We start from the raw sequence: 13,709 nt of genomic DNA, 5'->3' as shown, positions 1-13,709 counted from the left end.
CAACTTATTTAACCTATCTTGCGCATGATACCATTGACATTTTTATTCTGCAAAGCCACAGAAAAGGTCAGGTGCAACACAGACATATAGACATTTCTCCCCCTTATTCCACTGAAAATTTGTAAATGTTTTATTAAAAGGTTTTCAAATTTAGGAAAAAAAAAAGAAAAAAAAGACCAGTATGTCCACCTTATATATGTATTGGTAGATGCTAGAATCTTGGAAGCTGTTAAGCACTTGTGATCCCACTGAGAATTAGAAATGTTGTGAGTGGTCAGTGTACATCAGAATCTCAGCATAAATCCTATCATATAACAGGAGTTCTGCCTCCACATGCATTACAGGTGTGAACAGTGATAATTTTAAAGCAATTTTCAGCTTTTTATGACCTCATTTGAACCATTTATCTTAACAGGTCATAAAATTCTTGATTTCTCTCGGAGATTAAATTCTGCATTTGAAAGCTGGACTACTGAGAACTGTTTTAAGCCTGGTATCAAATTAGTTTGGTTTGGGAGTGGTTTGATTTGATTTGCTTTTTTGAAAATTTTCTGGAGGCTTGGGGAGAACAACTTTTACCTCATATTTACTCCTAGCGTATTCTTACCACCAGGGCATGAGGTGAAAAAACTTCCAGGTGAGAAAGGAAGTTGTTTTCCTATTTCTTTTTTCATTGAGAAGAAGTGGGAGAACTGCCTGTTCAGCTGTCACTTTGTCTTCCTTGTAAGAGATCAAGCGTGCTCAAGACTTTCCACAATAAGAAACACGAATTTTTCCCTAACCTATTTTTGAACTACACAGCGATTCTGTAAGATGGAATAGGTTATCTCTTATCAAAGCAGAAAAAGACTAATTTTGTGCATTTACAGCAGGATAATGAAGGCTATGCAATATCATCCTGCAGAAATTCCAACTGAGTTATGATAAATCTGTTTTCAGATAAGGAACTAATATGATTTGTAACATAGGCAACGTTTTTTATAAGCCGAGAATCTTCAGATTGTTTAACATTAAAATGCATGTAATATATAAATGAATTATTTCACATGCTATAAAACAAACAAATCAGAGAGATTGTGTTTGCTTCTGAGGGAGGGAGTGTCTCTGAAGCCATCCCCCATCATGGATGGTCCTGTAAAGAAAACTCGTGGAGTAGTGGCTCTTCCAGAATTTCAGCGAGGCTTCTGCATATAGGTACTTTGCCCAAAAAGCAACGGTCTGTGGATGCACAAGACTACAAAATGCAGTAGGATGTGCAACCTATATTGATCTGCTACAATAAGAACAGGAATCCCCGGCAAATGGTATTTCTTAGAATATTTCAAATTCTCAGGGCTTTTCTCAGATTAAAAGAAAAACTCTCATCAAGAGAGCTTCTATTTTAGTCTGATTTCTTTAGGATATGAAGCTTATGCAGCAGTACGGGCTGGCAACCTGTCCTTCATAGGTTTGAACCTGCTGGCTTATTTTTATCAAATCTGACAGATATTTTATTTTCCTGGAAGTTTTATGAAAGACTAATTAAGACTCTTTGTTATCATTTTTCACAATATTTTTGGTGTGTATAGCAATTCATTTTTAGAATATTCCTCCAAAACTTCTATTCTATTGTTTCTTTTTTTTCTATACACAATTAGCCTAAGATCAATGTGCTTCTTGAACCAAAAAACATTTTAAAAGATATACTATGATCACAGTTTTGTTGTAATGATATATGCAGTGTGACTAATAGCACTAGCAGCACACTGATTGATATAATAATAGGAAATTATTAGTTGATATAAGGGTAATTCAGAACAGAAAATAGCCCTTCATTCAGAAAGTATCTATAATATTTAGTTCTATTTGACACTGAGCTGCAGGTGGTAAAATGGGCAAAAGATTCACTCAGTGAAAATTGTCTACATTTTGCAGGAATTACAAAATGGGAAAATGGGAGGAAAACAATAGTAAAGGCTTTGGAAGGATGAAGAAAATGACCCTTCAATTATTATTACTTTTTTTCTTTTTCTTTAAAAAATAATAAAAAATAATAAAAAGCCACCATGTTCTCAGCTCTACATCCATTAAAGAAGAAAGTTCTATACACATGAAAAAGGAAAATAATCAAGAGGTTTCTCGAAGACTTAAAGAGCAAACTACTTTAGTAATGATACAGTTGCGTATTGAAGTTCTATGTGATTTTCAGATAAATGCAGTGTCATGTTCAACTTGCCTCTTCTTAGGTTAACAATGAACAACTAGAATGCAAATATCAGAGCGTGGGGTAATAGTGTTAGAAAAACTCCAAAGAACTTTGCAGCTCTGTGGCACTGCCTTTGTTAGCCACTGAGCTCTCACTAAATCTTTAGATCAGTGGAACAGTTCACAGCCTTCTTGGCAGCCAGAAATTCTCATTGTGCGTGGATACCCAGAGTTGCCAGTGTCCATAGTCTACTGGAAAGAAATTTCTGCCTTTCCTACTCAGAATTAGATTTAGCCACAGAAAGCCTTGCACTCATGACCTCCATGCTCAGTTATGGAAAAACTCTGTGTTCGGGGTTAAAATGATGATCTTAAAAATCTACAATTGTTTCCAGTGCAGAAAACAGTAACACAACTTGTTGGTGGCAAAGAATCAATTCTAGTTACCTGGATGATGACCTCCCTCTAATAAAGCATTTTCTTCCTGTAATGTTGATGTTTCACTGGAATTACTCCAGCACAGGGGAGACAATTTTATCTTGTAAGTTACCTCACAGTTACCTCACAAGTCTAGAATTCATTTCCATTGCTCACATAATATTAGAGATTTTGTATATGTACCTGAAGATGGCCTTAAATAGAGTGGTCACACTCGATGTTACCTGGAAAGTTAAAAAAAAAAAAAAAGCCTCAATCCTTTTTTCATGAGACTGGAAATTCACGAATGCTTTCACTATTTTATTTACTGTACACAAACATGGCTGTACAACTTCAATACAGAAATAGTAGAGACACTTTTTCCTGGTTCATTTATTATTTCTTACTAAGCTCTACAGTGAAGGGAGCCACTGCATCTCCAGACCCCTCCAAAACATACCGTAAATCCACTTTTATTCAGTGTTTTTTTTTTTCCAGAACATTTTATAAAACAGTCATTCTTAATTGTTTATGGATTTTGACAATTAAAAATAAAATAGGTCATACTACCTCACCAATTGCATCAAAGAGAAATTCTCACCATTAAGCTCATAGTACAGTCCTTAGGATTTATCTTAGGATTTACCACTTGTTCTCAAAATGAAATCTTCAGTGCAGTAAATATGTATATACGTTATATATATATATATATCTCATATTATATCATATATATATATATATATCATATATATCATATTTTTTTTCCCCAAGCCCAATATTTCTACACTTTTTTTTTTGAATCTATATAATCATCTCCTCAAATATTTAAAGGTTTTTACTCTGGCTGAAAACCATATTTTCCCCTGTGTTTTCATTTAATTATTATGAAATGCATTTACAATTATAGAACAGAACACATGTTCTTGTGTGAGACAGCCAATAGTGTTCCAGTCTCTCAAGTGTCTCTCAAGTATTGATTTAGACATATTAGAAAGAATTTTATAATCAATGCTTATTGTTCAATTGACTTCAGTAAATTTTAGGTGAATTTCATTGTGATCTTGATGGTGGCCTTCTGGTAAGAACTGGGCATAATCTAACAGCTACTGCAAAATACATTAAGTGTTTTCCAATTAAACAAAAAACAAATAAATCAATGGAAGAATTAGCATGTTGAAGAGCCACCTCAACAGGAAAATAAGCTATGTAGTTAAGCACATAGCCATTTTTCAAGCTAAGCTGGAAAAGGCAGACTTCAGACTAAATTCTAATTCTTCTCTCTGAGCAGTGATGTTAAAATTCCTAAGGAAGAAAAAAAAAATAGCATTCTTGATAAGGAAAATGGAGAGAATGAGATCATCAATTGTAGAAATGACTGATAAAATTATTTAATTGACACTAACCTAAAGATAGATTTACACAAAAAGTATGATGGACAAATGATGGATTAACCATTTTAGTAGACAAAGACGCTTCCTTTTTTTATCTGACTCTAATGAAGATTAAGAGGTAATTTTCCCCTTTAATTTGACAAGAAAATGCAAGAATTGTGGTGCAAAATTGGAATAAAATATACAGGTTAAAATACATTGTTTTAAATACTTTTTACAGGAACTTGAAGAATAAATTGTAGTGAATGAAAACAGAATGGATACATTTTTATAATACTGCTTGAATGTAATTTTTGACCTCACTTGATATAATTTCTGTGATTATGCTCAAATAACACACACACACAAAAAAAGAACAACAACATTTTCTGTCACAGTGAAGCTTCAAGTTTCAAAAAAGACTGCAGGGGATTTAACAGCTGAAAGCTAGGAAATTTCATCCAGAAATGCATCTTTGATAAGGTAAAGAACCACACTTTGCAAAAATTACCTTGCTGTTTTCCAGTTCTATCTAGTCAGAATGGCAAAGGTAATGCAGTGCCTGACAGAACATCATCAAGAATGATGCGAAACATCAAAGCAAGCTGCTTGCTTCCCATTTAAGTACATTAGCATTTAAGGATCATATAAAATAAACTTTATTCAAGCAGATATAAATCTTAAATTCAGTAATGTAGCTAGATTATTACAGCCCTAAGGCTCCTGACAAAAGAAGGTGGAAAACAGAACTACAAGACACAGTTTACACTTCTAGCCTGGCTTACGAACTTGCTACTTGACATAAAACTACTATTTGCTTCAAAACCAGTGAAAGGGAGGAATATTGCACTGTCCAGTAGCTGCTTTTACTCCACATCCATGTTCACACACATACTGTATAAAAGTTTGCAAAGCATCTTAAGCAGCTTCAGAAAAAGGAGCTGGAAGTATTATTTACTCTATGCAACATCTGTTATGCTTTTCATACTAAAAGAGGGATTTGGGGGACTTGTACTAAATAAGTTCATCTGCTGCAGAAAAAATACAGTTCGGCAGGGAATAAAGGGAACCAATATTGGATCCCGTGCCTTGTAATTCAGTTTTGCACGTCCCCATGCTGGCTGTAACCACAGCTAAGCTAAGCAAACTGGTGAAAATTTACTGTTTGTAATTAACACGCTAGGGCTAGTCTAATCATTGGTGAGAGCTTCATTTCTAACCTTTCACACAAGACCTTAAGGAAAACAAAAAAAAAGAAAGATATTTCAGAATCAAAACATTGCTGGCTTACAGCCTAGGCAACGAACAAACAAACAAGGCAGGTTTCTAAAGGACTCCTGCGTCTCCGAGCACTTGGAAGCAGCAGGGCAGCACAATAACAGAGTTTGTCTTCAAGCTCATTTCGCTGTGATGCTAGAGCAAAGGGCGTATGAGTCAAAGGGATTTTAAGGGACTGCAGGGTGCTCGAGGGAGAGCAAGTGGAAAAGGTGAGCACTGCATTCCTAAATGCAATGCCCAAGCACCGTGAATCTTGTTAGCGGGCATCCCATGTAGACTTTTGTTTTTAGCTCTGAGCCTTTCTGACAAGTGAGCTGTATTTTGTTATATTTCCTTAGTCCCCACCAACACCCGAGGCCTTGCAAAGCTGCAGCGGAGGGAGGCCAGGCTGCCCAGAGCAGAGCTCCTCTCCCAGCTGCCCAGCCTACCCAAGGCTGTCGTAATCAGAGGTAATTGCCGGGACCGTTATCTCCCTGCAGCCCGCGTCGTTCTTCCAAATGCCTCTAATTGAATTGCTATCATTTTTTACCCTTCCTAATGCAGTGGTTTGGCGAGGGAAAATGACCCAGGGGAGGCGGAGGGGGGTGGTGGGCGGCTCTTGCCTCCCCTCCCAAGAGAGTGGCCCTCCACTGCGGCGGCTCCGCAGCCCATAAAGAGCGGAGGGGACGTGGGGACGGGTGTGCAGAGCCTTGCCGTGCCGTGCCCTCAGAGCCGTGCCAGCTTTCTGGGGCCATGCACTGAGGGCCCCCCCGGACCACCACGTCCACCCCGTCGTTGCCCGCCAGCACCCAGTGAAGCGCTGCGAGCAAGAGGCCGTCGCGCCCCGGCTCAAGGTACTGCCCTTCCCACCCCTCGCCCTTTTCCCCCCCAGGGGGATTTGGGGTGCCAGACTCTTTGCAACCATCCTGTCCCTCCCAAAGGATGCTCAGCTCTGCTCCCACCAGCAGCTGGGGGGCAGAGGCGGTGGGTAACTCGGAGCACTCACCCCGGTACGGTTTCCTTACAGATGCAGAGGTGCGCTAGTTTCCTCTTTCTGTCTTTCATCCTCTGCGCCGCCCTGTCAGAAACATTTGGACTGGTTTTATCTGTAAGTACTTATTTCCCACTCTGGGTCCTTTCCATTGGGCAGCATCCGTGCCTCAGCTGACAAATGACAGAAATCCCAGCAGTTATTTACCCTGTATTTAGGTGTAGGGGTAAGACAAGATGCAGGGCTCGAATATTTTGGGCAGTAAATGGGCTTTTAATCTGGAATACTAGACTTTTGAATTATATCTCCTATGTAACTAAAAGAAAAAAGAAGGTCTAGTTGACAGAGCGAAATTCAGTGGATATCCCCGTCTGACTCAGAAAAGGTAGTGTGCACCTTGTAAAGCTGTCATGTAAATCCAAACAATTAAATAGAAATACTGCTGTCTGCTAAGATGATTATCTAATTTAATAATATAAACTTGGAGTATAAAGTCAAAATTGCTCCTTCCAAAGTGTGATTTGCAGTTTCATTCATATGCTGTGAAGTTTTTTGCTGTACGTGGATGCTAACAGCAAATCTACTGACTAGATGGGAAGGGGGCAGAAGTGCAACAATAGTATTTGCTTTGACACTATTATATGTTTGTTTTTTTTAACTTTTTTTTTCTTATTTCAAACCTTCAGAAGACCACTTCTATTAAGAGAAAATCCATTTGGGTGCTGCTTGCTTCTTGTCTTCAGAAAGTACTGTGTAGTTCATGCACTAACCTACTTGCCTTTTTTCTTCAAGGCAAAAGAAAAAAGGGGCTGGACTTTGAACAGTGCTGGTTACCTACTTGGGCCACGTAAGTCAAGCACTCTTTCTTCCATTATTGCAAAATTCATCTTTTTTTCTTGTAAAACAGTTTACTGTAGTATGCGACTCACTTTTCTGATGACTGCATTAAACCTGCAAAAACTGGATACTTGTTTAGTTATTTATTACATGCCTATTATAGAACTGAGTTGCCTTAGACAATAAATGTTCTTCTCTAAAGAAGAATCATGCTGTGAGACTTTATATCCAGGTACACATTTGGTCACTTTTTGTGCTACTGACCTGGAACTTTCATATTGCAAATAGCTTTTATGTGGTTTCTCCCCCCCCCCCCCCCCCCCCTTTTTCTTTTTTTAGGGTGTGTGTGTGTCTGTGGTTGTCTTCTTCCTTCTCTTTTTGCTCTCTTTTTTTGGTGTGTTTGTCTGTTTTTTTTTTTTTTTTTTTTATGCACGGAAATGTTATGATGTCAAAAGAAGACTGACAAAATGTGAAATTCTGGCACTACTCAACTTATTTCAGATTTCACTTAAAATCTATTTGAAAATGCCTTTACTACTGGGCTTTATGATACTACTATTTTAAAAAAGGAAGGAAAAAAATGTAAATTAAAATGACATAAAAATGTGAAGTATTGACAAACAGTTCACCATGTGAAAAATATTTAATGTTCATGGTGTTTAAAATACAGGAACACATCGTTTTACAAAGATGAAGAATCATTAGATTAAAGAAAAATGGTAGATTATATATGTGTGTGTGTGTATATATATATATGACTCAATACACATAGATTTTAAGGGAAATGGAAATAAAGTGCTAAGATGTCTCAAATATCTGTCCATCATTTTTTCTTTATGTAGTATGTCTCATTACTGATGTTTGTTTACTGTCAGTCTCAGATACATGACAAATACTACAGATATTTACTGTGACTCCCCATTTATGGACCACTAGCCTTAAGTATACATAAAAGCAGATTAATGCATCTTAAATGTATTAACTAGTTTTGTAAATTTATGCCCCAAAGCAGATCTAACCAAATTGGCTAGAATCGAAATGTGCTTTTCAAGTGTCATTTATCTAAGACTGGGTAATAGGAGTCATCCTTTGTTGCAGGTCGTATTGATCAGCTTTTACTGATAAAGGAAATGCCCATGGCAAGGGGGAGAGAAGATGCACCAGGGGCATGTAAGATAGTTTACGTGAATAATCTTCAAAAACTATCTGCAGTTTATTCTTAAGCAAACTCATTGGCAGCAATTTCTAACAACTGGAAAAATGGTAGCAAAAACAACCTTTCAAATTACATATGAATGTACAATCTTGTATTTTATTTACAGCTTCCACTTAATTCAATAATAACTTTGACAAGTATGTAGTACAGGACTTGGTATGGTAGTACAGGACTGGTTAAATGATATAAATCATAAGCACAAATTCAGAAGAAAGACTATTTTATTTAGTGACACATTAATTGTTTTGTTGTTGTTTTGTATATGTATCCATCAAAAGTGTTCGTTGTGTCTTTTCTTTGAATCCATGAAAGGCAAGCAACATGACAAAGGTTGTTTTCAAGTCAATTAACTCCTCTGATTTTTAATTTATTTGTCAGATGCAGTAGATAACCACAGATCTTTTAATGACAAACATGGTTTCACTGGTAAACGTGAAATACAGCCTGATGAGGATATAAAAGCAGGTAATGAAATTCTGAATGCCAGTATTGTTGATTTGACTTTAGTTTTTTATGTAGTAATTACTTACTGTCATTGAGTTAACTTACTACCTATATACAAGGTTACTCTTGCACTCTACCAAAAATCCCACTAAACACACGTGGGGAATAAAATTTAAATTTTGGCCTTTCATACTTAAACAACTTGATGCCTCAGGAAAACTACCATAATATATATATATATATATATAGGTTATATAAAAATATATATAAATATGTATAAATATATATATAAATTTTTATTCTGATATTACAGAGTTGAAACCAGACATCAGCACTGTATGGTGCTATTTATGTTAGAAGATTATTCACCAGTTCAAACAAACAAAAAACTCTCCACGTCTCACAATATTTCCTATATTTGAACAACCTTGATTATTTTCTTTGAAAGATTGGGAACGTGGTCCAGAAACTAAGTCAAGTCAATGTATTTTTTTGAGGTTTCATGTATGACAATTTAGCAAATGGGAATCAAAAGGATGCAGCCTGGATTTCTGTTAGGTTGTATAGACTCATCATCCAAATCTGGGCCTCTAAAACACATGCCTCAACCCTCTTTCTGACCAATGAAGAGAAGATGACACCTATTTCAAGGATAAGATGTAGAAATTTCTAGAAAAACGTGTTTCTTTCACCTGATGAGAAACTAAATCTGCTGTAGGCATCTAAAATGAGATAGAATGAATCTCATCTTTAGACTGTCAAAGAGCAACGTTTCTCACTCCAATCACAGAAAATGGTACTTACTTGTGTACTGTTACATTCATCACCCCACAAATGGAGGAAGATAAAGTCTCAGCCCCAGAGATCATACAGTTTATTTTAAATCCACCCAACACAATACTAGTGTACCTAACAGTAAATAAGTTCATACATAATGGAAATGTGCTTCATTATAATTTCATGGAAATAATTACTCTGTAAATAGAAGAGTCGCATTAACATATACATTAGTTTTTGCATTTTCAGAATAAGTGCTGTTTTAGTTCTGGTATATAGTTATATAACAACAAAACTAAAACTATTTCCTCAAACATTGGTATTAAAGTAGTATTTTGCTAGTCATAAACAAAGTGAGAGGAAGACAGCATTTGTAATCTAACAGTACAACTCACACGGCAACACATAGCCATTTGCAGATAAAGTGCCAGCTCCTTTACAGAAGTATGATCTTTAGGAATTACGGAACTCTTCTGCAGGTACTGCTGCATATCCACATTTAAAAGTAAAACCAACCAAACTTGTCTGAATAGGACATATATATTAAACAACTGCTTCTATTATGAACCTCATTTTAGATGCTATTCTCTCATCAAAAGTTTCCTTTGAAGCTGAAATTTCTGATGGAATTCCTAGGAGATATGAATATAAAATTGGTTTAAGGAACTAGAGCTCCTATTTTAAATGAAGTTGAAATGACCTTTACAAAAGTGCCTTAAAACAGCAATCTACTTCTTACAGTGTTCCTGTAGAAGAATTCATTGCAAAGAACTGCTCTGTTTCCTTGAAGGAACACTGCAAAATTCACTCGCTCTCAAGATAACCTGGAACTTGTAAGCTATGTTAGTTGCATAACACAAGATCAAAATAAAATAAAAAAATCTATGAACATAATCAGAAAAATTTTTAAATTTCAAGAGCATAACTCTTTCGCTACTGGAGTCCAAAAGTAATTGGCTATACTGAATTAAGGACCCATATACTTATAGGAATATGTGTGTACAATATTCTCAAATACCTAAAAAAATATTTATGCAATAATTATCATATTATGAATAAAATATGGGTCAATTAACTACAAGTGTAATGATATTAATCATAACAAAAATCCATAACAAATGAGATCAGAATAAAAATTAAATTAAGAAACTTCAAATGAAAACACTAATATTAATATACGAATTAGCATGTTTGTGTCCATTCAAAGACTAGAAGATAAGACATCTAGACATGAACTTCCACACAAATTCATGAATGCTGACTCTCTGTATACCAGAGACCTTTATATCCCTTATGATTCCTCTTAAATATTTTTCATTTGGGCTACACAGCTCAGTCTGATCTGTGCATCACTACAGACCTGAATCATCTCTTCTGTCACAGAAGAACTCCCACAACAGTTATGTGCTGCAAAGCCAGTCTTTCAGACTATATTCTGAGACGAAACATGTCCTCTGTGATAACATCAAGAGACGATATTTTCACCAGTGTAATAATGGACTGTGAGTCAGATTCTGGTAGCCATCTCTTTTACATCCACAGAACTAAAATCCTCAGCAAAATTACCTGCTGTTTGTTCTCCAATATCGAACAAGCTTCCACCTTGTTGATAAAAAGCAAGCTGTCCCCATTTTATTTTATTTATAGACACAGCAAAAGTATTACTCATTTTCCCTGAGTATAATAATGAGCTTCCAGAGAGCTTGATAATTTGGGCCATTTAAGAAGTATCAAAAGGCACAAGATTAAAGGGGACTATATTGCACTTGATATATATGCAAAAGCACACATTTCTGAGCCTTTAGTCGAGACCCAGGCCTGGTTCTTGTGACAACACATCACTTCTATAACACATGAGCAGCCTAATGGGAACAAAGTCAGACTACATAAACAACTTTTATCTGTTTGGTAAAGCTGATGAATTTGCTAAATTTACCTTTCCCTTCCTTCTCAGGCTAGCAGACACAAAAGAGGGAGCTGAGAACAGAGGATATCTCTCTTCTGCAATTGGACTCGTATGGTCTTAAGGATCATGACCATTGAGGTGTCAAAGTAGCTCCTATACAGCAATGGCATAAAAAATTGGACAATTTTTGATTCTGAGAATTGTAGCTTTTTACCTCAAAGTTGCTTTGCTTTTCCATGAAATGAGGCTTTCCATTCAAGGCTTTTTTTATTTTATTTTTTTCCAGATAACTTTTTCAGGGTACTTATAAACTTAGCCACAACATAAAATGAATAGATCTTTACACCATGTTAACATTAAGTAACAATCAACTTGTTTTCTAGGAAATCTTGGAAGACCACTGGCTGACGAAAACATTGTGCGCACAGTAATTGAATTTTTGACTTACCTGCATCTTAAAGGTTAGTGAACACTTTTTAAATCTGACTATACCTATCAGAATCACTGAAGATCCTGCTTCTGTTGGCCTTTCTGGTTTGAAATTTACTGAGATAGGACCAGTCATGAATGTACAAGCCTGCTACAGATTTGCCTTTGGACAGCATTTCTGGGAGTAAGGGTGGAAGGAGATGAACTGTCAATTCCACTTTAATGCATTTAGGAATATGCCTGACTTTAAGAGCAAAGGCTGTCCTGTCAAACTGCAGGTCAATGAATATCCAGCACAACAGGGTCCTAATACTATTTGATTACTCTGGGCACTGTGACAAAAATAACTTGCTACCAAAATTTTATGGACACGGCATATAGAATAGTTGAAAACAAACTAAACACATTCTGATTACATGGGAGTTACAAAAACAAACAAACAAAAAACAACACAATTTGATAACAAATTAAGTAAAGCCTGAGTTTACAACCAAGAGCAGTTGGTTGAAATTCAGAAACACTTCTTACCAATAAAAGAAAAACATCTCCCTTTATGCATGTATTCTACAATAAAGTCACATCATAAAATTGCATGCTAGCAAACAGCTCAAAATGCTGCTAGTAAAACTATGTGGAGCCACAAAATTACAAAATTGTGACTCTGTCACTCTATCCCTGCAGTTTCTTAAAAAAAAAAAAAAAAGGAAAAAAGTGAAATTATAGCAGGAAGAGGTTCTTAACATTTAGAAGAAAAAATGTTTATAATTTAAATCATCAAAAGTTCAAGGATTTGCATCTTACAATCTTTCAGCTAGAAGAAAAATATAAAAATGTATACTGCTGAAATTGGATTTTCTGATTTATTTTCCAAGATTAATACACACACTTCATGTTTTTTTTTTTTTTTTTCTTTTTTGAAGAGGTGGGAGCACTTGACAATCTACCTTCACCAGAGGAAACAAACCAGTCTTGAAGAAGAATACATTTTTATTTTGTTGTAGTGTAAATTCAGATTGAATTCTAAACAAAAGATCCAAAAGACCAGAAGATGAGAAGTATTGTTTGCATTAATCTGAAAAATGGTAAATGACATTTTGCCTCTTGGATTTTCTTTTCTCTCCTGTAATGTTATGGTGTAAAATTTTGCCTTGGTGAAATTTTTCTGTAGGTAAATGATAAAATAAAAATAAACAGCAACTACATTGTTTCATTTCCCTTTAAAGAGCATTTTAAAACTAACAGCAAACCATGTATCAGCTATAAGCCCCAGGTTAAACTGTAGGATTATGCTACACCTATAATCATAAAAAATACTGTAAAAAAAAAAAAAAAGACAACAAATGCTACATATTGAGCTTTTTAGCTAACTGAGACACAGGAGAAGAATTTCCACTTCAGACTGTAGCCATTATAAAGTCTCATAGACCTATTTATACTTCGACACTTCATGGTAAACATTCTTACTCTTCATATGTTCATAGACATGAATGTTCATCTGGTATTTCATATTATTCACCTGTAATACATCAGCCCATGGACTGACGTTTACTTTTACAAATGTAACTGTTCTGCACAGGCAATAGGTTTACACAAACTATATGTATAGGCTTCCTATTCCTATGCCATCAAGAATACTGGATCTGTATTCTTTTATGAAGAGACTCTACTGTCTACTCCAAGATTAAAAAATATTTCATGAGGTGTTTTAGTTTGAGTTCAGCAAAGAGCTTCAAGACATGCTTGACTCCTTCTTAGGAGTTTTGACATAGCAAGACCAGTATGCTAGTCCAATGAAGGATGAATGTCATAGCAGAAATGAAGAAATGTTTTTGAGTATAAAGAATCTTATAAGGGTTCTTCACATTTAGATGACTTTGACAC

The 13,709-nt window shown here is 35.7% G+C and overlaps 1 protein-coding gene across 1 annotated transcript; it reads left to right on the top strand.

Annotated features, from left to right (window-relative positions):
* Positions 1-6,062: 6,062 nt before the first annotated feature.
* GAL (galanin and GMAP prepropeptide) lies at positions 6,063-12,869 on the top strand. The gene is made up of 7 exons (XM_035552180.1): positions 6,063-6,082; positions 6,256-6,336; positions 7,012-7,066; positions 8,155-8,226; positions 8,651-8,737; positions 11,783-11,860; positions 12,749-12,869. Exons 2-7 carry the CDS (start codon positions 6,256-6,258, stop codon positions 12,799-12,801), a joined length of 426 nt encoding a protein of 141 aa, XP_035408073.1. The 5' UTR covers positions 6,063-6,082; the 3' UTR covers positions 12,802-12,869.
* The last annotated feature ends 840 nt before the right edge of the window (positions 12,870-13,709 follow it).

The sequence above is a fragment of the Cygnus atratus genome, chromosome 5, assembly GCF_013377495.2.
Source record: "Cygnus atratus isolate AKBS03 ecotype Queensland, Australia chromosome 5, CAtr_DNAZoo_HiC_assembly, whole genome shotgun sequence".
Taxonomy (NCBI): Eukaryota; Metazoa; Chordata; class Aves; order Anseriformes; family Anatidae; genus Cygnus; species Cygnus atratus.
Note: the sequence above shows the minus strand (reverse complement) of the source record. Positions and strands in the feature narration are given on the sequence as shown.

Bases quoted from the DNA above. Each gene is read 5' to 3' on its own strand.
- GAL (XM_035552180.1), top strand. From the start codon at position 6,256: ATGCAGAGGTGCGCTAGTTTCCTCTTTCTGTCTTTCATCCTCTGCGCC. The intron at 8,738-11,782 runs GTAATGAAATTC...CTTGTTTTCTAG, and splicing joins TGATGAGGATATAAAAGCAG to GAAATCTTGGAAGACCACTG. The intron at 11,861-12,748 runs GTTAGTGAACAC...TCTTTTTTGAAG, and splicing joins GACTTACCTGCATCTTAAAG to AGGTGGGAGCACTTGACAAT.